General features: G+C 46.8%; 1 protein-coding gene and 1 pseudogene across 1 annotated transcript in view; both read right to left on the bottom strand.

Moving 5' to 3' along the window:
* Positions 1-1,270, bottom strand: part of PARD6G (par-6 family cell polarity regulator gamma) — a 77,044-nt gene extending 75,774 nt beyond the window's left edge. Inside the window, exon 1 of the mRNA XM_069568971.1 lies at positions 941-1,270. Coding sequence (XP_069425072.1) covers positions 941-1,012 — 72 coding nt within the window. The 5' untranslated portion in view covers positions 1,013-1,270. The remainder of the gene's footprint in view (positions 1-940) is intronic.
* Positions 1,271-18,903: 17,633 nt separating this feature from the next.
* LOC138428087 (COP9 signalosome complex subunit 2 pseudogene) lies at positions 18,904-20,248 on the bottom strand (annotated as a pseudogene).
* Positions 20,249-24,811: the final 4,563 nt, after the last annotated feature.

The raw sequence follows: 24,811 nt of genomic DNA, 5'->3' as shown, positions 1-24,811 counted from the left end.
CAGGACACACACGCCGGCGACCAAGTGTGCACAGACTTGGAGGTCAGAGCCCACCCTCGGGCCTGGCCCGTCTGCCACCACTCGGGTTCTCCTCCTCGCCTGACCGCGCCGAGCGGGGGGAGCGCAGAGAAGGGGCGAAAGCCGATCCCAGGCAGCGGTACGCCCGAGGCCCCCTCCTCCAGCACCCCGAACAACTGCTGCTCTTCATCTGCGGCAAGGTCCACCCCTGAGACCCTCGCAGACAAAAGCTTCTGCCGCGAAGGTGCCGCCCCCGCAACGGGCAGAAGCGCCAGATCCTATCAGCCAATTATCCAAAGCGCACAGCCACCCGCAAGTTCGGGCACGCTTGGGCCCGGGCGCGGGCAGCGGGAGGGGCCGCTGGTCCGGCGCGCCCGGGGAATCTGGGCCTGGGGCGCGTCGGGAGGCTGAGGGGCTGGTATGCAGGGCCGTGCTGGGGACTGGGGGTCCGGTCCGGGGATCGAGGACCCGCTGCGTGTCTCCCCCTCGCCGGTTCCAAGGTTCCTCCGCTGCGAAGGAGGCGGCGCAGCCAGGGCCCTTCCCCGGCCCGGGCCCCCAAGGCCCCTCCAGGGCCCCGAATCCGATCAGCCCCCGGGTCGCCCCGGAAACATCGCCCCTCCACCGCGCGGTGCGCCGGATCGCCGCCGGCTTGTGGAACAAAAGAGCCACTCTCGCAAAGGGTCGGGCGGCCGCGCGGCCCTCCGAGCGCCGGGGCTCGAGCCGAACCTTACCGGGCTGCCGGGCTTTGTGCGCGCGCAGGGGCGGGAAGGACTGAGGGACCCCGGCGCATCTCACGGACGCGCGCCGCGCTCCGAAGTTGTGGTCGGCGCCGGCCCCTCTCGCGCCGCCCAGTCCCCTTCGGGGTGCCCATTCATTCGTGGGGCGTTGGGGGGGGTGCGCAGACTGCCGGCCCCCGGCTCACCTTGCTCTTGACTTCCACCGCGCTGCAGTCGTAGAAGCGCAGGGTCTGAGACTTGTGGAAACTCCGGTTCATGGTTCCGGCCCCGCTTAGCCTTGGCTTCGCCCTCGCTCTTCGCTATGGGGACTGCAGAAGGACCCTGGGTGCGCCACCCGCCGCCGTGGCCCCGGCCCCGGCCCCGGCCCCGGCCCCGGCCCCTGCCCGCGCTCGCTCGGCCGCGGGGCAGCTCGAGTGCAGCGGCCCGAGCAGGGCTGGCCGCGCGCCTTGGGCACTCAAGGGGCCGCGCGCGGGAGGAGCGGGGTACGGCGGCGCGCGCCGCCCCAAGGACCCGCCCCCCGATACCCTAGAACCCACGTCCCGCCCCGAGCCCGGAGGATCCGCCACCAATCCCTGCCCAGCGCCCAGAATACCCGCCGCCAGTCCCCGCCCCGGGCCCAGAGCACCCGTCCCCCGAGGACCCGCCCGGAGCCCCGAGGACCCGCCCCACGAGCCCCAAGGGCCCACGTCCCGCTCGGCGCCCTGTAGACCCGCCGCTAATCCGGTTCCCTAAGGACTGGCCCGGCGCTGAGAAAACCCGGCTCACATCCCGGGGACTCGCCCCACGAGCCTCAAGGCCCAGCCTCGCGCCCTGAGGCCCCACCCTCCGAGTCTGGAGGACACGCCCCCCGTCCCGAGGACTCACCCGACGCCCCACCCAGGGCTCGTCGGCCCGCCCCCGGCCAGTCCCCGCCCCGAGCCCCGCCCACGGGCCCGCCCCCGAGGACGCCGCTGCCGGGTGGGTGTTCACTCCCGTCCGCAAAATCAAGAGCAGGGGAGAGAAGCCCGGTTGACTCGCCCGGGACGTCCACACTTTTTCTCCCTTGCTCGCTTCCGCCAAGATTTTGTTATCCTCCTCCCGTCGTCCAGGAAAGGGGTCTGTTTTGGCTGATTTTCAACGTTGTCTTGGGTGATACTGGACTCACGGAAGCCTGACCCCCTTGGGTCCATCTGTCCGTTAGAGCTGCCAGGTGGTAGATGGTTTGGGCAGAGGTTCTGCACGGAGGCAACATCCTAAGGCGTAGTCTAGCACAGGCCAAAGGTAAAGGGTTCGGAAGGGTCAGAAGCACCCATAGGCCTGTCTGATGAGAAGGAAGACTTCTGCCAGGGCTGGCAGAAGCGAGCAACGGAAGAAAGACATCGTCAGGTGTGAGCAATGTCGTGGGTGCTTCCTGTCTAGAGCGCTCTTGGAAGCGGGGCTGCGGAAACCGAAATCCTCGCTCTTGAGGAATCTCTGATGAAGCCAAGAACACAGGACCAGTAGGTGCTTCAAGAGTTCTGTGAAGCGTGCTACACAAATTTACAACCCAATTCAGTAGATTATATATCACTTTTTCTTAGTTGAATTCACAGGAGAAAAAGGAAGAAGAAATACAAACGTGCTAATTATACATACAGAGGGATGTATTAGTTAAATTTATGGTTTTAAATGTAATCAAAAACAGAATTAGAACAAAAATATAGCCTCTCCAAAATTTCAGAACATTCTATGTATATATAGAGTGCGAAACTAATGCAAACATATTGTGAGATACTTATAAAATTCTTTAGATAGGGACTTACCTGGTGGCCCAGTGGTTAAGAATTTACCTTCCAATGCAGGGGGCGGGGTTTCCATCCTCGGCCAGGCAGCCAAGGTCCCACATGCTGCCGGGCAGCTAAAGGTGCATGTGCAGCAGAAGGAGCTGCAGACGGCAGTGCAGAGCCCCTGCAGCCAGAAAGCAGTTCCACAGACAGAAAACACAACGTGGAGTAAATAGGAACTGAGAGTATATATAATCTGCATGCCTGTAAACGTGAATGAGATAAAACGCACCTATTTTAAGACTTTCAGATTTGTTCATTAAGTAATATCCAGTCAAAAATGGTAAAGGAGATACAACTACAACAAAGTGACATAGAAAGGATGAAATTTAAAATAACAGTGAAAGAGAGAAAATGGGGTTCTTAATTTAAGATTATGTGGCTTTAGGGACAAAGACATTACCCTATTTAATGGAAATGAGATACCGCAGATGAGAGGACCAAAAAAAAAAAAAATCAGATGGACAAAAATTTTTTTTTAAGGATAATGTTATTCCTTACTCCTGTTAAATTTACTCAGTTGTGATGAAGTCTTCACAAGACTTTGGAATCTCTTACATGATATTTAAGTAAAAGGCTCTATTTTTTGGAACACATGCATACAATGAACCTTTATAATGAAAATGGTGGTATGCCGACATGAAGATCTAATATATGTGAATACTGCATTGATCAGCATTCACGAAATAAAATGACAGGAACTAGAATGTGAAATTAACTACTGTACCTTTGTTAAAATGCACTGTGCTGTGCTAAGTTGCTTCCGTTATGTCCAACTCTTTGCAGTCCTATGGACTGTAGCCTGCCAGGCTTCTCTGTCTGTGAGATTCTCCAGGCAAGAATACTGAAGTGGGTTGCCTTGTTCTCCTCCAGAGGATCTTCCCACTCCAGGGATCTAACTGCGTCTCCATTGTCTCCTGCATTGCAGGCAGATTCTTTACCCACTGGGGCTTCCCTGGTAGCTCAGATAGTAAAGCGTCTGCCTGCAATGCAGGGGACCCGGGTTCGAACCCTGGGTCAGGAAGATCCCCTGGAGAAGGAAATGGGAACCCACTCCAGTACTCTTGCCTGGAAAATTCCACGGATGGAAGAGCCTGGTAGGCTACAGTCCATGGGGTTGCAAAGAGTCGGACACCACTGAGCAGCTTCACTTTCTTTCTTTACCCACAGAGCCATCAGGGAAGCCCATAAACTCACTGTGAAATAAATCTGGAGAATTCAAACACAAAATAGAAAAAGTTAAAATCACTCATACTACTTAGCAATCAATTCTATTACCTTTTGGTATATTTTATCTTTATTTCTTTTTCTGCATATATATTGATATATCTTAAAAATTTTCATCTTTTTTTAACCTCATGTTATATAAAAAGCATTTTCATTAAATGTTCTTAGAAAATATTGTTTTTAATATTTGAATACAGGTGTAATTTTAATCATTTCATTATTGGATATTTAGAATGTTTCCAATGTTTAGATTTTATCTAATCGTCTGTTTCTTGAATTTACTTATTTCTGATTTCATTAGAATCAACTCCTAAAAATGAAAATACTAGGCCATAAAGCACACATATCTCTAACCTCTTCAATACAGATTGCAAAATTGTAGTACTTAAAATTTAATTTTTATTTCCTTTTAATAAATATGCTGTTGGATGCCAGGGACTATGATCAGAGAGGCAGTGATTTACAGTCCCTGCTCTTAAGAGAAACAGCAGGCTGGCCAGAACTTGAGTTCCAGAACAAGTGGAGTAAGCAGGCAGACAGAAGAAATGCTGAGAGATTTCCGCAGAGTCAAGAGGAGACTATTCCAGACAGCACACTGAGCCCGAGCGTTGTTCTGATAGCTAGAAAGGACTGGGATCAACCTGTCATCTACACGAAGTCTCGTACATTCCAGGTAGAACCAAAAAATGTCAAAGATACACACTGGGCAAGTAGCAGAGCAAACTGTGTACAGAAGCGCTGACTTTCTCTCAAAGGGAGATTTCCTAAGCTGAATGCAGGTTTTCGGCCCCAAGGACAGTCCCAGGTTGCTGCTGCCTCTTGTCTCCCGGGGGTAGGAGCAGCTCCGGGCATGCCCACAGGGTGCTCCTGCCCAAACGTTCTAAGAAGGAGGGAAAGAGGCTGAGGGCAGATGAGCAGCTCTCTGGGTGGGGGAGAGAGGAGGCTGAGGCCACAGGACTTGGTGGAGCAGTGGTCACCTCTGCCACGCTGGTGGCCTATGGTCAGAGCCCCGCCACGTGTCTGCTCGGCGCTGTCAGTGACCCCCGGCCTTCTGCAGTCTTTCCTGCCCGTCTCTCCTCTCCTCTCCTCTCCTCTCCTCTGTTGCAGGCTCTTGTCGGTTGGTGCAGTAGTAGGGAGGAAAGGCTGGGAACACTGGCTGGTTGTGTGTGGAGGCTGAGCATCCAGCTGAGACTTGAACAAGGTCCTTGAGGGCTTCAAGCCTGTGGGTGGGTTCAGTGTAGACAATCAACTTGCCTAGCAAAGTCTTCCAATGGGAAAATCTCTTCAAAGTCCAGAAGCTTGATTGAAAACCTTCCCGTGCATCCTGACCTGGCTGGCCCGTGGGGTCATGGAGTCTTGGGAGGCCTCACTGGGAGGCTGTCTGAGGCTGGCAGACGCAAAGTACACGCTTGCCTCACAATCCCGACATAAGATGCGGTTCTGTTAATTATCACTGAGCTGGCTGCCTCAGTGAGGTTTCCAGAGCTGCGTGTGCAATTAAATAAGGCCCTCAGCAGAGGGCTGGGAGCATGGGGAGGCCTTTTACTTCAGTCGTGCATCCTGCAGGCACCCATGGGGGCCTGGGTCTAGGCAAGCTTGGACTGTTCTCTCAGCTGAGCCTCGGCCTTCTCTATTTGTGTGGTGGGCACCACGGCTCTTCCCTCACCCACTTCGTGGCCGTATCCTGGCAGCAAAAGGACACCATGTGGCCCCACTTTGAAGTCTTTAAAGAGGTCTGTCAGTCAGACTGACTGCACCTTCCCTGAGCCACAGCTGGGTCTCGTGGAGAGGGTGTTGGGAGTGTGCACGGCCCAGCAGAGGTGTGTCTGCACAGAAGGCCCAGCTGCAGAGGTGCACACTCCCTATGTGTACACGGCTTCAGACTAGTTACAGACAGAGGCCAAGAAGGAAAACGGGCAGGTGTAAGGGTACAGTCCTCCTCATGTCTATGGCTTCAAATAGTCCATCTGAAACTGGTACCCCATCTCCCCAATGTCGAGGGAAACATGCCACAGACCCAGGGAATAGGTTTCCCCAAAGTCCTGGGTATGCCTCACCGTCATCAGCATCCAAGATGCAAGTAGCAGTAGACAAAGTCTTAACCTCCAGGGACTTCTCTGGTGGTCCTGTGGTGACTCCACACTCCCAGTGCGGGGGCCCAGGTTTGATCCCTAGTCAGGGAGCTAGATCCCACAGGCTGCAACCCAGAGATAGTATCCTGCAACTAAAGGTCCTGCACGCTGCATCTAAGAACCAGTGCAGCCAAATAAATAAATGGAAAAAAGACAAAAACTTTAAAAACCCCAAAACTTCTAGGTATTTGAAGACCAAAGGTGTTTCATCAGAATGAAAAGGGATTTAATAATGAAAAGAGATAAATTGTTTTTAAGACCCTGATAACAGAGAGGAGAAATGTCAACCTCACATGAGTTACTGAATTAGCAGTTAGGATTTTTGGATGTCAACTGCAGTGGAGAAGACTCCAGTCCCACCCCCGACTCCAGAGTGCCTGGTGAGTCCTGCCTGTGGGTGCCCTGGGCTGATCGGAGCAGGGCGGCAAGTGTGGGGCTCCAGAGCAGAACCATGTGGCCCTCCCTGCCGGGACACTCAGTGCCCAGGACAGCCCTACACAGAGCAGTTCAGTCCAGAATGTCAGCAACGCCAAGGGGGAGAAGCCTAGGCATGTGGTAATGCTGGCCTGCAGAGAAGGAGGAGAGCCCATCCCTCTCTCTGCCCAAGAGTCAGGGACGAGCCTCTCCTGTAGCTTGGTGAGACTTAAGGACCTTTTGTTGTCCAGTGTTTGTGAATGACCTGGTGGCCTGGCCTCAGGAGTTGGAAATCGAGGGCCTGGTTAACCCCCAAATTCCCTGCCCTCCCCTGTGCTGTGGAGCAGGGTCTGAAAAGTCAGGGGGTGCTGCTGGGCTTGGTGCTAGCAGGCTTGGTCTTGGTCTCACTGGTAATACACAATGTGGAGTTTGGGGTAGAAAGAGACAGACTGGGCCAGTTAGAAGTGAGGTCGTGGCTGCTCTGTGGAGGACCCTTTAGTCACATGGCTCTGGGGTCAGCTGATAAACAGAGGTCTGACGAGGACACAGACTCACACCAAGTCTGCAGCCCAGGCCCTTCAGAGTGTGCCTCTTCAGATGGCTCTTCCAGCCAGACACCCCCACCTCGACCCTCAGTGTGTTGCCAGCTCCACCCTGGACATCTAGGGGGTAGTGTGGGATGTGATGTCCATCCCAGACCAAAGTCAAGGTCAGAGAGGTCAGTCAGCCCGAGGCGGAGAGGACATGGATCCATAGGTTAGTGGCGAGTATCTCTTGGGATGGAATCACAGGGAGTTTTGACTTCCTCTCCATTATTTTCTGCATTGTAAAAACATCTGCATGAGTATACATTTCTGTAATCAAGACCTTGTTAGAGTGGAAGCTTAGTGGGGCAGCTTTACAAAAAGATCCTGCCCAATTCTTGACCCTCTGTGTGAAGCTGGGGCCTGGCCAGCAGTGCTGACCTTCTGAAACAACTTAAAACCTGTAGACAGGGCATGCTCCTTTCTGGGAGACTTGAGTTCTGTGATTCTCAGCTTCCTCAAATCACTGCGGACAGTGACTGCAGCCATGAAATCAGATGATTGCTTCTTGGCAGGAAAGCGATGACAAACCTACACAGTGTGTTGAAAAGTAGAGACGTTACTCTGTCGCCAAAGGTTCATATAGTCAAGGCTACAGTCTTCCCAGTGGTCATGTATGGGTATGAGAGCTGGACAGAAGAGAAGGCAGAACACCAAAGAATTGATGCCTTTGAACCGTGGTTCAAAGAAGGCTGGAGAAGATTCCTGAAAGTCCCCTGGATGGCAAGGAGAGCAAACAAGTCAATCTTAAGGGAGATCAGCACTGGATATTCACTGGAAGGACTGATGCTGAAGGTGAAGCTCCAGGATTTTGGTCCTCTGATGTGAACAGACGACTCACTAGAGAAGTCGCTGATGCTGGGAAAGATTGAGGGCAGGAGAAGAGGACAGCAAAGGATGAGATGGCTGGACAGCATCACAGATGCAATGAACACGAACTTGGACAAATTCCGGGAGGTGGTGATGGACAGGGAGGCCTGGCGTGCTGCAGTCTATGGGGTCACAAAGAGTAGGACACGACTGAGCAACTGAACAACAATAACAACAGTGTTTCACAAATGTCAACAATTGCCCTTGGAAAAGGCTACTCTGGGCACAGACATGTGCTAGAGAGGGGTGATGCTGCAGTTGCCCATCACAGTTCAATCTCAAAAACTCAGAGCACAGCTCTTTGTTTTATATTTTTCTTTGCTTCTGTGGATGTTGGCTGGCACTTGGCCTTGGCCCACAGGGCGTGTCATCTTCAGTGTGTTGACTGCAGAGCCAGCACACTGCTAAGGACTTGTGCTTGAGTGGAGGACGGGGCTGTGACGGGGTATCACGGCCCCTCATTCCCAGGCCCACTTCCTCTTGTCCAGTCGCAAGGTCTGCCTCTGCTTTTCCAGTGAAAGCAGCTGCTTCCTGTCTGCTGGGACCTGGGCTCTGGGGTCTGTCCTCAGTTTTCCGTGTGCTCATCAGTTCAGTTCAGTTCAGTAGCTCAGTCATGTCCGACTCTTTGCGACCCCATGAATCGCAGCACGCCAGGCCTCCCTGTCCATCACCAACTCCCAGAGTTCACTCAGACTCACGTCCATCGAGTCAGTGATGCCATCCAGCCATCTCATCCTCGGTCGTCCCCTACTCCTCCTGCCCCCAATCCCTCCCAGCATCAGAGTCTTCTCCAATGATTCAACTCTTCACATGAGGTGGCCAAAGTACTGGAGTTTCAGCTTTAGCATCATTCCCTCCAAAGAATTCCCAGGGCTGATCTCCTTCAGAATGGACTGGTTGGATCTCCTTGCAGTCCAAGGGGCTCTCAAGAGTCTTTTCCAACACCGCAATTCAAAAGCATCAATTCTTCAGCACTCAGGTTTCTTCATAGTCCAACTCTCACATCCATACATGACCGCAGGAAAAACCATAGCTTTGACTAGACAGACCTTAGTTGGCAAAGTAATGTCTCTGCTTTTGAATATGCTATCTAGGTTGGTCATAACTTTTCTTCCAAGGAGTAAGCATCTTTTCATTTCCTGGCTGCAGTCACCATCTGCAGTGATTTTGGAGCCCCCAGAAATAAAGTCTGACACTGTTTCCACTGTTTCCCCATCTATTTCCCATGAAGTGATGGGACCAGATGCCATGGTCTTCATTTTCTGAATGTTGAGCTTTAAGCCAACTTTTTCACTCTCCTCTTTCACTCTCATCAAGAGGCTTTTTAGTTCCTCTTCACTTTCTACCGTAAGGGTGGTGTCACCTGCATATCTGAGGTTATTGATATTTCTTCCAGCAATCTTAATTCCAGCTTGTGTTTCTTCCAGCCCAGCGTTTCTCATGATGTACTCTGCATATAAGTTAAATAAGCAGGGTGACAATATACAGTCTTGACATACTCCTTTTCCTATCTGGAACCAATCTGTTGTTCCATGTCCAGTTCTAACTGTTGCTTCCTGACCTGCATACAGATTTCTCAAGAGTCAGATCAGGTGGCCTGGTATTCCCATCTCTTTCAGAATTTTCCAGTTTATTGTGATCCACACAGTCAAAGGCTTTGGCATAGTCAAGAAAGCAGAAATAGATGTTTTTCTAGAACTCTCTTGCTTTTTCCATGATCCAGTGGATGTTGGCAATTTGATCTCTGGTTCCTCTGCCTTTTCTAAAACCAGCTTGAACATCAGAAAGTTCACAGTTCACATATTGCTGAAGCCTGGCTTGGAGAATTTTGAGCGTGTGAGATGAGTGCAATTGTGCAGTAGTTTCAGCATTCTTTGGCATTGCCTTTCTTTGGGATTGTAATGAAAACTGACCTTTTCCAGTCCTGTGGCCACTGCTGAGTTTTCCAAATTTGCTGGCATATTGAGTACAGCACTTTCACAGCATCATCTTTCAGGATTTGAAATAGCTCAACTGGAATTCCATCACCTCCACTACCTTTGTTTATAGTGATGCTTTCTAAGGCCCACTTGACTTCACATTCCAGGATGTCTGGCTCTAGATGAGTGATCACACTATCGTGTTTATCTGGGTCGTGAAGCTCTTTTTTGTACAGTTCTGTATATTTTTGCCACCTCTTCTTAATATCCTCTGCTTCTGTTAGGTCCATACCATTTCTGTCCTTTATCGAGCTCATCTTTGCATGAGATGTTCCCTTGGGATCTCTAATTTTCTTGAAGAGATCTCTAGTCTTTCCCATTCTGTTCTTGTCCTCTATTTCTTTGCATTGATCGCTGAGGAAGGCTTTCTTATCTCTTCTTGGTATTCTTTGGAACTCTGCATTCAGATGCTTATATCTTTCCTTTTCTCCTTGGCTTTTCGCTTCTCTTCTTTTCACAGCTATTTGTAAGCCCTCCCCAGACAGCCATTTTGCTTTTTTGCATTTCTTTTCCATGGGGATGATCTTGATCCCTGTCTCTTGTACAATGTCACGAACCTCAGTCCATAGTTCATCATGCACTCTATCTATCAGATCTCATCCCTTAAATCTATTTCTCACTTCTACTGTATAATCATAAGGGACTTGATGTAGGTCATACCTGAATGGTCTAGCGATTTTCCCTACTTTCTTCAATTTGAGTCTGAATTTGGTAATAAAAAGTTGATGATCTGAGCCACAGTCAGCTCCGGGTCTTGTTTTTGTTGACTGTATAGAGCTTCTCCATCTTTGGCTGCAAAGAATATAATCATTCTGATTTCGGTGTTGATATCAGGTGATGTGCATGTGTAGAGTCTTCTCTTGTGTTGCTGGAAGAGGGTGTTTGCTATGACCAGTGCATTTTCTTGGCAAAACTCTATTAGTCTTTGCCCTGCTTCATTCCGCATTCCAAGGCCAAATTTGCCTGTTACTCCAGGTGTTTCTTGACTTCCTACTTTTGCATTCCAGTCCCCTATAATGAAAAGGACATCGTTTTTGGGTGTTAGTTGTAGAAGGTCTCGAAGTCTTCACAGAACTGTTCAGTAGGTAGAACAGGGAAAAGGAGTCCAAAATGGTGGTGGCTACAGACAAGGAAGGGAAAAGCCGTGGAAAATGAAACAAAAGAAGGTCCGAGGACCAGAGTGAGAACCTCAGGTAAAACAAACAACACTCCTGGCTGGCCTAATTTACATAGGACAGGCCCAGGGAGAGATAAACATATAAATAGAAGAGCCAGAGCCAGCTCTCTCTCTCTCTCCCACGCGCTGGGGCGCTCTTCTCCTCGTCTCTTTAGATTGACGTGCTCACACCTGAAAGATGGATTTTCCTGCTATCTTCTAAATAAAATAGAGCTGTAACACTGAGCTGTAGCACTGATTTGTCTAAGAGCTATAACACGGTCCATTCGAGACCTGAGAGCTATAACACGGTCCATTCGAGACCTGAGAGCTATAACATGGTCCATTCGAGACCTGAGAGCTATAACATGGTCTATCCAAGACCTGAGAGCTGTGACACGCCAAGGGGGCTTTAATGTCGGTCACTCCAAATCTTTGTTGTGACGAGACAAAGAATCGAGGAACATACACTCGCGTGACAGAACCGTTCAACTTCAGCTTCTTCAGTGTTACTCGTTGGGGCATAGACTCGGATTACTGTGATATTGAATGGTTTGCCTTGGAAATGAATAGAGATCATTCTGTCATTTTTGAGACTGCATCCAAGTACTGCATTTCGGACTCTGTTGACCATGATGGCTACTCCATTTCTTCTAAGGGATTCCTGCCCGCAGTAGTAGATATAATGGTCATCTGAGTTAAATTCACCCATTCCAGTCCATTTTAGTTTGCTGATTCCTAGAATGTCGACATTCACCCTTGCCATCTCTTGTTTGACCACTTTCAATTTGCCTTGATTCATGTACCTGACATTCCAGGTTCCTATGCAATATTGCTCTTTACAGCATCGGACCTTGCTTCTATCACCAGTCACATCCACAGCTGGGTATTGTTTTTGCTTTGGCTCCATCCCTTCATTCTTTATGGAGTTATTTCTCCACTGATCTCCAGTAGCATATTGGGCACCTACTGACCTGGGGAGTTCCTCTTTCAGTATCCTATCATTTTGCCTTTCATACTGTGTATGGGGTTCTCAAGGCAAGAATACTGCAGTGGTTTGCCATTCCCTTCTCCAGTGGACCACATTCTGTCAGACCTCTCCACCATGACCCGCCCATCTTGGGTGGCCCCACAGGGCATGGCTTAGTTTCATTGAGTTAGACAAGGCTGTGGTCCTAGAGTGATTAGATTGACTAGTTTTCTGTGATTACGGTTTTAGTGTGTCTGCCCTCTGATGCCCTCTTGCAACACCTACCATCTTATTGGGTTTCTCTTACTTTGGACGAGGGGTATCTCCTCACCCCCGCCCCTCCTGACCTTGAACATGGAATAGCTCCTCTAGGCTCTCCTGCGCCCATGCAGCCACTGCTCCTTGGGCGTGGGGTTGCTCCTCCTGGCCACCGCCCCTGACCTCGGACTGGGGTAGCTCCTCTCGGCTGTTCCTGTGCCATCGCAGACTGGCACTCTCGGCTGCTGCCCCTGACCTCGGACGTTGGGTAACTCTTCTTGGCCACCGTCCCTCAGGCATGAGGTCCTCCTGGCTTCTGCCCCTGACCTTGGACGTGGGGTAACTCCTCTCGGCCGTGCTATGTGCACCGGTTGCAGCCGCCCATGTGCTCATAGCTGGGTAGAAGCCTGCTTGGCGTTGTTTTTCAGGAAAACTTGAAGTAACTTGCCCATATAGATTAGTTAAAAGCCTGTAAGTCTTGAGGAGATTTGTGGAAAGGACCTAGCAGAGTCTCCAAGAACACGAGGATGCAGTGGCTGAAGCCAGGTGAGCCACAGGTTAAGGATGTCTGGGTCTCATTGTGTGTGAGGGTGCTCTATTCCTGCACTGCCCCTCCTCAGGCCCTCATCCGTGAAGTGGACGTAGTGATGGGAACTTCCCTCATGAGGTTGTCATGAAGATTAATGTGTGACCCCACAGGACACACAGAGCAGCCCCTCACGCCAGGAAACACCTATGTGTGAGCCATTGTTGTAGCTTGATGGCTTCCCTTTTCTCCACCAGCTCCTTCTCTGGTGGAAAGCAAGGAGGGGCATGTTAGGGGGAGAGAAGACCAGAAAAGAGGAGCAGAGTGGTCCAGGGAGCAAGGGCTTCTGTTGCTAGTGAATGGGTGGGCGTGGGGTCCAAACTCAGGGCTCTATACCACAGTGTGTGAGCAAGGGGCTGGGGTCGGGAGCAAAGCATTTACCGACCTCAGGTAGGTCTGGACAGAGCAGGAAGACACCAAGTCTCTGCTGCTACAATCCCAGCTATAAAGGCCCAAGGCAATACTTCACCCTCCTGAGTCCCTGAGAAGTTGGGAGGTGCTGGTGCAAGGGCACACATTTCAGTGACGCCAGATGAATAAGTCCTGGAGGTTGGCTGTGAAATATGGCCCCTGTACTTCACAATACTGCACCGTGTACTTAAAATTTATGATAGGATGGAGCCTATTTGAAGTATTCTTACCATACACATAAATGATGATGATACTGGTAATTACAAATAAATGTTTACGGTGCAGACTGTGGTCATGGCTTCATGGATGTAACCTTTCTCCAAACTCAGCTTTCTGTATGTCAATCATACCTTCATAAAGTGGGTTTATAGGAAATAGAATAGGGGAGAATACAGTCACTCAGGGTACTGAGCATACTGCCTGTCACAGTAAATATGCAGGTAAATGTAGTTACGGTTTAACCTTAGCTTGGGGCTTACAGTTGGTCTCACAAGCACTTAGCTGGTGGTTTCTGGGGTCAGCTGCTCCCCCTGTCTCAGCACAAGGGCTGGCCCATGCAGAGACCAGCTCCAGGTGGTGCTCCTGACAGAAGGTGGGCTGGTCACAGACACTTGGTTTCGGTGACTTGCTGTTCCCTCCCCCACACACCCTCTCACTGTCCTGGTCCCTAACCTTGAACTCCTGGAAGAAGCTGGGTTTGAAGATTCCTGAAGACATTTTTTAGCATGCGGACCTGTTTTGTCATCTCCCTTGTGTCTGGAGCTGAAGGTGGGGAGACAGTACTCTAAGAAAACAATCCTAAACACCAGGCGAGCTCACCCTCAGGTGCCTCAGACTTCAAACAAATGGCAAACTAAGCAGCTCATTTTATACATGGCCCTCTTTAACTACACATCTATGCACATAAAAAAACTGTACCAAAATAAATGTTGTAACTGAATGTTTGCTTTGCAAAAGACACTTCAGTGTAAAAGTCCGTAAGAAAATGTGTTTTGTAAAGGACCAGAAATGCATGGAAGTACAAATGCAAAGTGTGATTCATGGGTAAAGAGCTGTTTCCTAGTAACTCAAGGTGAAATGAGTGGTTGTGCGATTTGGACTCCAGTTGCATCTCGTGACCACCCATGTGAGTGTGTTGGCAGGACCTCGAAGGGCTTCAACTGGGAGGATGGTGGGCATCCCTGGTGCTCTGGGCTCAGCAAGACCTGAGGTGGGTGAGGAGGGAGTGAGTGGAGGTGGGCGAAGACACAGTTTTGCCCAGAGCTGTCTCGGTGGCCTGTGTCCAGGGAAACAGAAGGCCAGAGCAGGCCTGGGTGACCCAAGGTGCTGGCTGATTGTCTTGAGCTGGGCCAGCTACCATCTCTTCCTGGTGCCTGGGCAGCTCCTCAGCATCCCCTGCTGGTTGTTTCCTGGTCACACCGACCCCTGTGCTGTTCAAGGAAACCTTTGTGTCCACCTCCTCGAGCCTCTACAGCTCCACCCTGGTCTGGCCAGCCCTGCACACCCCCTTGGCCCTCCTGTTGTCTGAGTTGTTCCCCTGAATGTCCCCTCTCATAGCACGTGCCACGCCACATTGTCATTTTCTGTTTCTCTGTCTGTCCTTTCCAGTGGATGTGAATTTCCATTGCGTGTGCTGGCTGACTGATGGCAGCTGCCTGGATCCTGGACCGGTGGTCCTAGAACAGGATGCGCAGGGCAAACCTTTCTCTCCACGTGCCCCCAGCCTTGGTGGGTGCAGGGCCTGGGACAAAGTGGGGCCTGGGATTTCTGGGTCCTTCCAGGTGCAAGTTGTTACATGCAAGTGGATTCTGCCTGACAACATCATCTAACCATGTAACATGGCATTTGGTCTTGTATAATAACTGTTTGCAAATAGGAACACCCACCAATGTTTGAATTTCCAAGGGATGTGCAAAATAACTGGCTAATTCCTAGTGAAAAATCATCCTTTTGTCTTCAACTAAAAACTGGTTCTAATGGTTATTATGTAAAATTAAAGGGTGAAAGACAGACATAGCAGAACCACCCCAAGCACAGCAGTTCCAGGGAGTTCCCTTGTGGTTTTTCCCCGGCCTCCCCTGCAAGGGGGCACCAATGTGGTCAGGGAACTAAGATCCCGAAAACCACGCTGTGACACAAATATAAATAAAACCAGAAAAATAGCTTTCTGAAAGAAGAAGAAGGAAAGAAAAGCAGTTCAGGACACAAATCAGAGTTGGCAAATCGAACTGATGTGGAGTGTAGGCCTGCACCGCCTCTGTTCCCACAGTAGCTCCTCATGAGACCATGTAGCCTGGGGGCTGCAGTGAGCACTCCTAGCTCCATGTGCTGTGGGCTCTTAGGGGAGCACGAGTCTGAATCCCCCTCGACAGAAGAGGCTCCTTGGGCCAGCCCTGCAGCTGAGCTCCAGTGAGCGACTGAGGGTTAGGCCTGCCCAGGGTGATACGTGAGGGGAGACTGCGCGCCACTGCAGTCATCCCTGCAGCTGAGGGAAACAGAAGCAATCTTTCCCTATACTTAAAGTGTTTTTTGTAGGTAAATTATGTTCGGAGATATAACTACAATTTATTGTTTAAAAGATCCATCTCTGCCAACAATTTCTTAAATGTATTTATTAAATAGTCACTGGTCACCAAGACTTTAATCTGTAAAGGTGGGGGTTAGGAGAAAATCAAGTGGGTGACTCTTTTATGATTGAATATCTGTTACAGATATATACATATATATATATATATATATATATTTCCTAAGAACATATATATATATGTTTCCTAAGAAAACATCTCTAAGATATGTTTTGTCTGGATAATAAGAAAGCATTACTGTAATATTTGACTCAGTTTGTGGTTATATTTACAGTGCATCCTAAATTATTTTCTGGAGAAGAAGAAATGAATTTATTTTAGGATTTCCTCTGCTGTGCAGATTAATGCTGTTAAGATTAATTAGGCACAATTTGTTTATTCTTGTTTTGTTTTTGATTATTGTAAGCAGTAGATCCCAAAAGAACTTGCTGTGGTTTACATCTCCCTATATTTTCCTCAGGAGTTTTATAGTACCCATCCCTAGGTTTAGATTTTTAAACTGTTGGGAGTTTAATTTTGTGTGTGGTGTTAGGGAGTATTCTAATTTCACTGGCCTTTTCATTGTTTGAGAAAGCGCCACTCTGTCCTCCAGAGTGGCTGTTCGCAATTTGCATGGCCAGCATCGGTGTGGGAGGGTTTCTTTTTCTCCATACTGTCTCCAGCATTTATCCTTTGTAGGGTTTCTGCCAGTGGCCATTCTGACCACTCTATGGTGATACCTTGGTGTAGTTTTAGTTTGCATTTCTCTAATATTTAGCAATGCTGACATCTTTCTTTTCATGTGATTTTTTAAAAGGGTGTGAGTGAAACATGTCTCTTGAAATTGGCTTCTTGAACTTCTGCTGTGTATTGGATTTTTAAAAATTGATGACCATGCCTATGACATTTATTGAGGGCAGGTGAGTTTTACTTACAGCCCCACAGGCCATGTGAACATTAAATGCCCATCAGCACACCTTTTAAGGGCTTCCCTGCTGGTTCAGATGGCAAAGAATCTGCCTGCAGTGCAGGAGGCCTGGGTTCGATCCCCAGGTCAGGAAGATCCCCTGGAGAAGGGAATGTATACCCACTCCAGTATTCTTGCCTGAGAAATTCCATGGACACAGGAGCTTGGCAGTCTACAATCAATGGGGTTGCAAAGAATCAGACATTCCTGAGCCACAAACACACCTTAAAAGTTGCTGTTACAGTGAACGGCTACAAGATGGCAGCATTTCTTCACTCCCCAATTTTTTTTCTTTGGTAATTTCATTTTTATTGTTGTTCAGTGGCTAAGTTGCATCTATTCTTTGCAACCCCATGGACTGCAGCACACCAGGCTTCCCTGTCCTTCACTAAATCCAAGAGTTTGCACAAACTCATGTCCACTGAGTTGGTGACGTCATCCAACCATCTTGCCCCCTTCTCTTCCTACCTCAATCTTCCCCAGCGTCAGGGTCTTTTTCAATGAGTCAGCTCTTCAAATCTGATGCCAAAGTATTGGAGCTTTGGCTTCAGCATCAGTCCTTCCAATGAATATTCAGGGTTGATTTCCTTTAGGATTGACTGGTTTGATCTCTTTGCTGTCCAGTTCCATTCAGTTCAGCCACTCAGATGTGTCTGATTCTTTGCAACACCATGGACTGCAGCACGTTGGGCTTTCCTGTCCACCACCAACTGCTGGAGCTTGCTCAAACTCATGTCCATAGAATTCGCAATGCCATCCAACCATCTTATCCTCTGTCATACCCTTCTCCTCCTGAAGAGGAAAAGTTAAAATTTTACCTCCTTCTGCCTCTGTAACTCACCTTGCCCCTTGAAAAGTCTGGATCACGTAGTCTCAGAAAGTGGGTACTTGCAATACTAGGAACTGGAGTTTATCTCACACACCCTTTCCTTAGTTTAAACCAGCCTATTAACAGCTAGTGTTGCCCACTACAGTCTGTCTGTTAAAACTCTCTAATCCCTTTGTTCCGGGCTCAGAGCGTGAAGTGTTAACTCCTCTGGGCCTGCTGGCATAATAAACCTGAGTTCTCCAACTCTCCAAGTGTGGTGCTTGGTTTCTTGAGTACTGGTTTCTGCAACATTTCTTGAGGCCCCAGCAAGATTCCAACCACGCCAGCCCCTTGAGGCACCAGACTGGTGACTCGGCCAGGCTGGAGTGAAGGAACCCGGAGACGAAGGAGGAGGCGGGCCACCTGACGGTATTCCGGGTTCTCTTTCATACTGGCTTTCCGACTCTCCAGACGGCCGAGCTCCAACTGTACTCATTGGAGGGATGGACCAACTCACCAGGAATGGCCACAGGATAAGGTAAGGCCCCAGGGCCAATCCCCAGGCAGGAACCTACCGCAGCGGGTGGAAGAAGAGACTGATCACCTCCTTGGGCTCCCAGGAAGGGAGCAACAGATTGGGAGACCTGGGGACTCAGGGTAAGGAAAGCATTGTGATAGCCTCTGATGATTGTGAGTGTGTGATTGCTGATTGAACAGAGTGAGAGAAATTTTTCTTTTTGGAAACTGCAAAACCAATTCTTTTTGCATATGCAATTAAAAACAATGAGCTTGTGAAAAGACCTGCCCAGGGGAAAGCTTGAAGTTAACCCTTTCCATGTCCTTGAAATACACAGCCAGCTATGCCTGAGACCTCAGCCTTAGGCAAATTAAAACTTCAAGCGAAGGAAAAAAGGGGTCAAAGATATATTTTATTTTATTTTTGCAAAATGCAGCAAACATTTTAATTTATACATGAGAAAAGGGTATGTTCAAAAGGGTATGCATTTCAAGTTATTGCAGGTTATTTGTGAGAGAATTTCTGCAGGTAAAACATGTTTAAATTTAACCAACAGTAGCATGTCAGTGTATTTAAAATCATGACAAAAATCTCTCTGGTCATGTTGCCCATGACAAATTACTATGATGTTGTATGTTTTAGGGCAAGATGTCAATACAGCATAAATTCCATGGCATTTTGGTTTTCTTCTGGAGATTAAAGCTGTTTCCCACCCCCCTCCCCCCCCTTTGGGATAAATGCAGCAGCAAAACACAAACCAGTTGATCAAAAAAAGCACTTCTGCCATAACTTCAACAATTTTCAGGACACATCAGCCGACAGTAGTTTTGCCATTCCCAGTTCTTTTAAGGGTTACATCTCTGCCCTGTTGCCTTAAGCATGTCTGTAAAAGCTTGTTCTCTGTTAAACCAGTTTACTGACTACAGCCTGGTTGAGAGAATTTAGTTGGTTGGTCCATTTATCTAGTGCAATATATCGGGCACCACGCCTCTTCTGATGATCCAGTTCAAGGAGTTGGTTGACTTGATCAATTTGGCCATGTACAGTGTTATCCAATATGCACCACACCGGCAAGCTCTCCACATCAGCTACATCTATGTTTAACTCCTTAGAAATAAAGGAATATGTATTCTCGTGTAAAGCTTAATTAATTTTATAAGCACTTGTGTTCTGATATTTCACAAAAACACTTCAGTGTGTTCCCTTATGAAAGGATCATCCATGATGTTGCTGTGATTTGTTTTCAGAATCTTTTCAAATTCAGTGATATCATTACTCTGATAGGCACTTACTAAATTCATCATTGCTAGAATTTCTGGATCATTTTTGTAAGGTTTGACCTCCTGTGAATCAAATGGATTTATTCCCAATTTCATTAGCATATTTGCTAAGACTAAATATTTTAAGCAAGTGGTTCATCTTGGACTTCCCAATTCATCATAGTTCTTAACGACTTCAAAAAAATCAACATGTGCTTTTTCGAATTCACTTTCTCTCAAGTGCATTTTACCACCACCTTCTCTGATAACTCTCATGATCAATGGATGAGGGATGGCAGACTTGATGTGAAGTGACTGTTCATAGAGTGCTTTAAGTTTTTTGTTATTTCTGTGCAGTGTATGTTTGAATTTCCAAAGCATATATTTCTAATAACTGTGTGCCTTTTTTCAAGTCATCTTCTCCATCATCAGTCTGGCAGGACTGATGTAACTGGCATAAAATTTTTTTGAAGCTTTCCATATTCCTCTCATTCTAAATACAATTTCCTCAGCTTTGTGTCTGTCTTAAACCACAGTCTGTCATTCTTAGCATCTTTCAAAGCTTCCAGTGTTGTTTCATAGAATTCCTGCAGTAAATTCATCTGACATAAAAAACCAGAATTCTGCTTAGAAGTAGAGATATAATCAAGAATAGAATTAATGGATTTTTCAGAATAATTTCTTGTGACAGCACTCTGAATATAGATCAATAGTTGTTTATATCTGTTCATCATTTCTGGAAAGTTTGTCAACTTGAAGTTAATCATTTGTTTCAGTGCTTTAAATCCCCATTCTCCTTTTTCACCTTCAAGTTCCAAAATCTTTTGGAAACTGCTTACTGCTGCTTTTGGGTCATCTTCTTTTAATGCTTTGGAATTATAGTACTGATTTTCCCAACCCACATTTGGCTCAGAATTACTATCTTCAGAGTATTCCATGTCGTAGTCCTCCTCCTCATTGCATGTGAAATCATTCTCCATGTCAGACATCTTGGCTGGGGCCCAAGTTCAGTTCAGTTCAGTTCAGTAGCTCAATTGTGTCCGATTCTTTGCGACCCCATGAATTGCAACACACCAGGCCTCCCGGTCCATCACCAACTCTCAGAGTTCACTCAGACTCACGTCCATTGAGTCAGTGATGCCATCCAGCCATCTCATCCTCTGTCATCCCCTTATCCTCCTGCCCCCAATCCCTCCCAGCATCAAAGTCTTTTCCAATGAGTCACCTCTTCACATGAGGTGGCCAAAGTACTGGAGTTTCAGCTTTATTTTTTTATTTTATTTTATTTTTGGTCTTTTTTTATTTATTATTTTTGGAGTTTCAGCTTTAGCATCATTCCTTCCAAAGAAATCCCAGGGCTGATCTCCTTTAGAATGGACTGGTTGGATCTCCTTGCAGTCCAAGGGACTCTCAAGAGTCTTCTCCCAACACCACAGTTCAAAAGCATCAATTCTTCAGTGCTCAGCTTTCTTCACAGTCCAACTCTCACATCCATACATGACCACTGGAAAAACCACAGCCTTGACTAGATGGACCTTTCCTGGGACCCAAAGATATATTTTAAATCTCAAGCAAAAAACAATAAGATCTCAGTCAATCAGTCTGTCTGGATTTATGTATGTCTCACTATGTATCTTTTTTCTGATAATATCATTGAAATTGTAAACGAGTTATAATTTAATTGGCCTAAAGAAAAGTAAGCCCTTACAAATTAAACAATTCTAAATACAAGAAAAATTAATCTAAATAAATTTCAGATTCAAGTGAACTGGGAAATATTCAGTGTTAAATATCTAGTATTAATGTTTGTTTGGTAATCTAATAAGAAAGTAGGATGCATGTTTTTAATAAAGAAAATGTAAAAAATAAAATTACATTTTATAAGGGGAAAAGAAAGTAAGTCTGATTTACAGGTAGCTGTTACAGAAAGTGATTAAATGGTTTGTGGAAGGTGGACCCTGAAAAAGTTTTGTGCATGGTTAGGACTGACTAAATTTAAAATAAATTTAATTAAGTTTACCTAAATGAGTTTAAGCTGGTGGAAAAACTTAAATTCTGCAAAAGATAACCCCTCATGGTTAGACTTTTACTATCTTGATATCTTTAAAACATGGTGATAGTCTGCTCTTAAATCAGGAAATTAAAAATAGATAAACAACAACTGAAAATCAAAGAGCCAGGGCTATGGGAAATCTAAGATGGCTGCTTGGCTTTTCCCAGTTCTCTGACAGTCCTTAGTTTTATTTGATGGGTTAAAGCCTTACATGGCTACATTGTTAATGCCCTCACAATGAGTTCTGAAAAAAAAAAAAGAAAAAAAAAAAGAAAAAAAAAAGAAAAAATTATGTGTCACTAAGTATTAAGTTCTAGTTTTGTTAATTAAGGTGTGTGCTTACTAAGACTCACTTCTGAGATAGTTCCTTGTTATGTTATATTGCTAAAAGTTTTAATTAAGTTATTGAAAAGGACACTCTAAGATTGTTTCCAAAGCTTATCTCAATAACTAGTCTTTGGATTAAAGGTCAGATGCTCCATGATGTACAACCAGGAGATTAACACTTGGCTGTAATCATTTATAGAAATAGAGGAAAACAACAGAATGGGAAACACTAGAGATCTCTTCAAGAAAATTAGAGATACCAAGGGAACATTTCATGCAAAGATGGGCTCAATAAAGGACAGAAATTGTATGGACCTAACAGAAGCAGAAGATATTAAGAAGAGGTGGCAAGAATATACAGAAGAACTGTACATAAAAGAGCTTTAAGACCAGGATAATCACGATGGTATGGTCACTCACCTAGAGCCAGACATCCTGGAATGTGAAGTCAAGTGGGCCTTAGAAAGCATCACTACGAACAAAGGTAGTGGAGGTGATGGAATTCCAGTTGAGCTATTTCAAATCCTGAAAGATGATGCTGTGAAAGTGCTGCACTCAATATGCCAGCAAATTTGGGAAAACTGAGCAGTGGCCACAGGACTGGAAACGGTCTGTTTTCATTCCAATCCCAAAGAAAGGCAATGCCAAAGAATGCTCAAACTACCACACAATTGCAGTGATTTCACACGCTAGTGAAGTAATGCTCAAAATTCTCCAAGCCAGGCTTCAGCAATATGTGAACCGTGAACTTCCTGATGTTCAAGCTGGTTTTAGAAAAGGCAGGAGAACCAGAGATCACATTGCCAACATCCACTGGATCATGGAAAAAGCAAGAGAGTTCCAGAAAAACATCCATTTCTGCTTTATTGACTATGCCAAAGCCCTTGACATTGTGGATCACTATAAACTATGGAAAATTCTGAGAGAGATGGGAATACCAGACCACCTGACCTGTCTCTTGAGAAATCTATATGCAGCTCAAGAAGCAACAGTTAGAACTGGACATGGAACAACAGACTGGTTCCAAATAGGAAAAGGAGTATGTCAAGGCTGTATGTTGTCACCCTGCTTATTTAACTTATATGCTGAGTACATCATGAGAAACGCTGAGCTGGAAGAAACACAAGCTGGAATCAATATTGCCAGGAGAAATATCAATAACCTCAGATATACAGATGACACCACCCTTATGGCAGAAAGTGAAGAGGAACTAAAAAGGCTCTTGATGAGAGTGAAAGAGAAGAGTGAAAAAGTTGACTTAAAGCTCAACATTCAGAAAACGAAGATCATGGCATCTGGTCCCATCACTTCATGGGAAATAGATGGGGAAACAGTGGAAACAGTGTCAGACTTTATTTTGGGGGGCTCCAAAATCACTGCAGATGGTGACTGCAGCCAGGAAATTAAGAGACGCTTACTCCTTGGAAGAAAAGTTATGACCAACCTAGATAGTATATTCAAAAGCAGAGACATTACTTTGCCAACAAAGGTCCGTCTAGTCAAGGCTATGGTTTTTCCAGTAGTCATGTATGGATGTGAGAGTTGGACTGTGAAGAAGGCTGAGCGCCGAAGAATTGATGCTTTTGAACTGTGGTGTTGGAGAAGACTCTTGAGAGTCCCTTGGACTGCAAGGAGATCCAACCAGTCCATTCTGAAGGAGGTCAGCCCTGGGATTTCTTTGGAGGGAATGATGCTAAAGCTGATGTGGCCAGTACTTTGGCCACATCATGTGAAGAGTTGACTCATTGGAAAAGACTCTGATGCTGGGAGGGATTGGGGGCAGGAGGAGAAGGGGATGACAGAGGATGAGATGGCTGGATGGCATCACGGATTCGATGGACGTGAAGATTCACTCAGATAGTGAATTCCGGGAGTTGGTGATGGACACGGAGGCCTGGCGTGCTGCGATTCATGGGGTCACAAAGAGTCGGACACGACTGAGTGACTGAACTGAAATGATAGCTAGAAGCCTTTTTAAGAGATAGTGAGCTCAGGATGTTAGGGTCAAACAGGATTTAGAAAGATAAGAAATAAACTGAAGAATGTTGCATGAGTTAAAATGTAATCACAGGTTAACTATAGGACACATTAGAAGAGGTAGATAATAGATGATAAGGCTGATTCCGAGAGAATCACTGAAGCAGGAACCCTGAAGAGCAACAGTGATTTATGGAGATAATAAGTCTGCCAGAGGGGGATCTGAAAATGTCAAACCTCTGGCCTAATGTTTTTGTAAAAGTATAAAAGAGAATCTTAAACTTGGAATAAACAGGCAGTCCAAAAGAAAAATGAGAGGCTGTCTCATCGCTGACACTGTTCACCTCTTCAGGTTGAATCCCTGGCTGCTGGAGTTGGCCTCTGGCACAAAAGATGGGGAGGAAACCTTTCGCTAGTTTTCAGTTATCTGTTATGCACAGGCTGCTGTGCAGCCTTTTGGTGTCCTGTACTGTAACAGAAGGTGCCGCCCTCATCAAGGCCTTTTCTTTGTGAGGCAGATGCTTACTTATGTCTACCTGTCAATTAGATGGGTATCTGCACCTTAGCCTTCCTCACTCCCCAGATGAGTATTGTCCCTAACAACCAGACTCTCACTGTACCTCTCACAGCACATACGCAGTCAAAAAGAGCCATCCAGTTTATACCCCTACTAGTTGGCTGGCTGGCTGGGGAGGCCTTACAAATAGCTATGAAAAGAAGAGAAGCAAAAAGCAAAGGAGAAAAGGAAAGATATAAGCATCTGGAATTTCAAAGAATAGCAAGAAGAGAAAAGAAAGCCTTCCTCAGCGATCAATGCAAAGAAATAGAGGAAAACAACAGGATGGGAAAGACTTGAGATCTTTTCAAGAAAATTAGAGACACCAAGGGAACATTTCATGCAAAGATGTGCTCGATAAAGGACAGAAATGGTATGGACCTAACAGAAGATGGGGAAACAGTGGAAACAGTGGCAGACTTTATTTTTCTGGGCTCCAAAATCACTGCAGATGGTGACTGCAGCCAGGAAATTAAAAGACACTTACTCCTTGGAAGGAAAGTTATGACCAACCTAGATAGTATATTCAAAAGCAGAGACATTACTTTGCCAACTAAAGTCAGTCTAGTCAAGGCTATGGTTTTTCCTGTGGTCATGTATGGATGTGAGAGTTGGACTGTGAAGAAGGCTGAGCGCCGA

The sequence above is a fragment of the Ovis canadensis genome, chromosome 23 (genome assembly GCF_042477335.2).
Source record: "Ovis canadensis isolate MfBH-ARS-UI-01 breed Bighorn chromosome 23, ARS-UI_OviCan_v2, whole genome shotgun sequence".
NCBI classification, from domain to species: domain Eukaryota; kingdom Metazoa; phylum Chordata; class Mammalia; order Artiodactyla; family Bovidae; genus Ovis; species Ovis canadensis.
The sequence above is the reverse complement of the archived record's forward strand: the minus strand, read 5'-3'. Positions and strand labels throughout refer to the sequence as shown.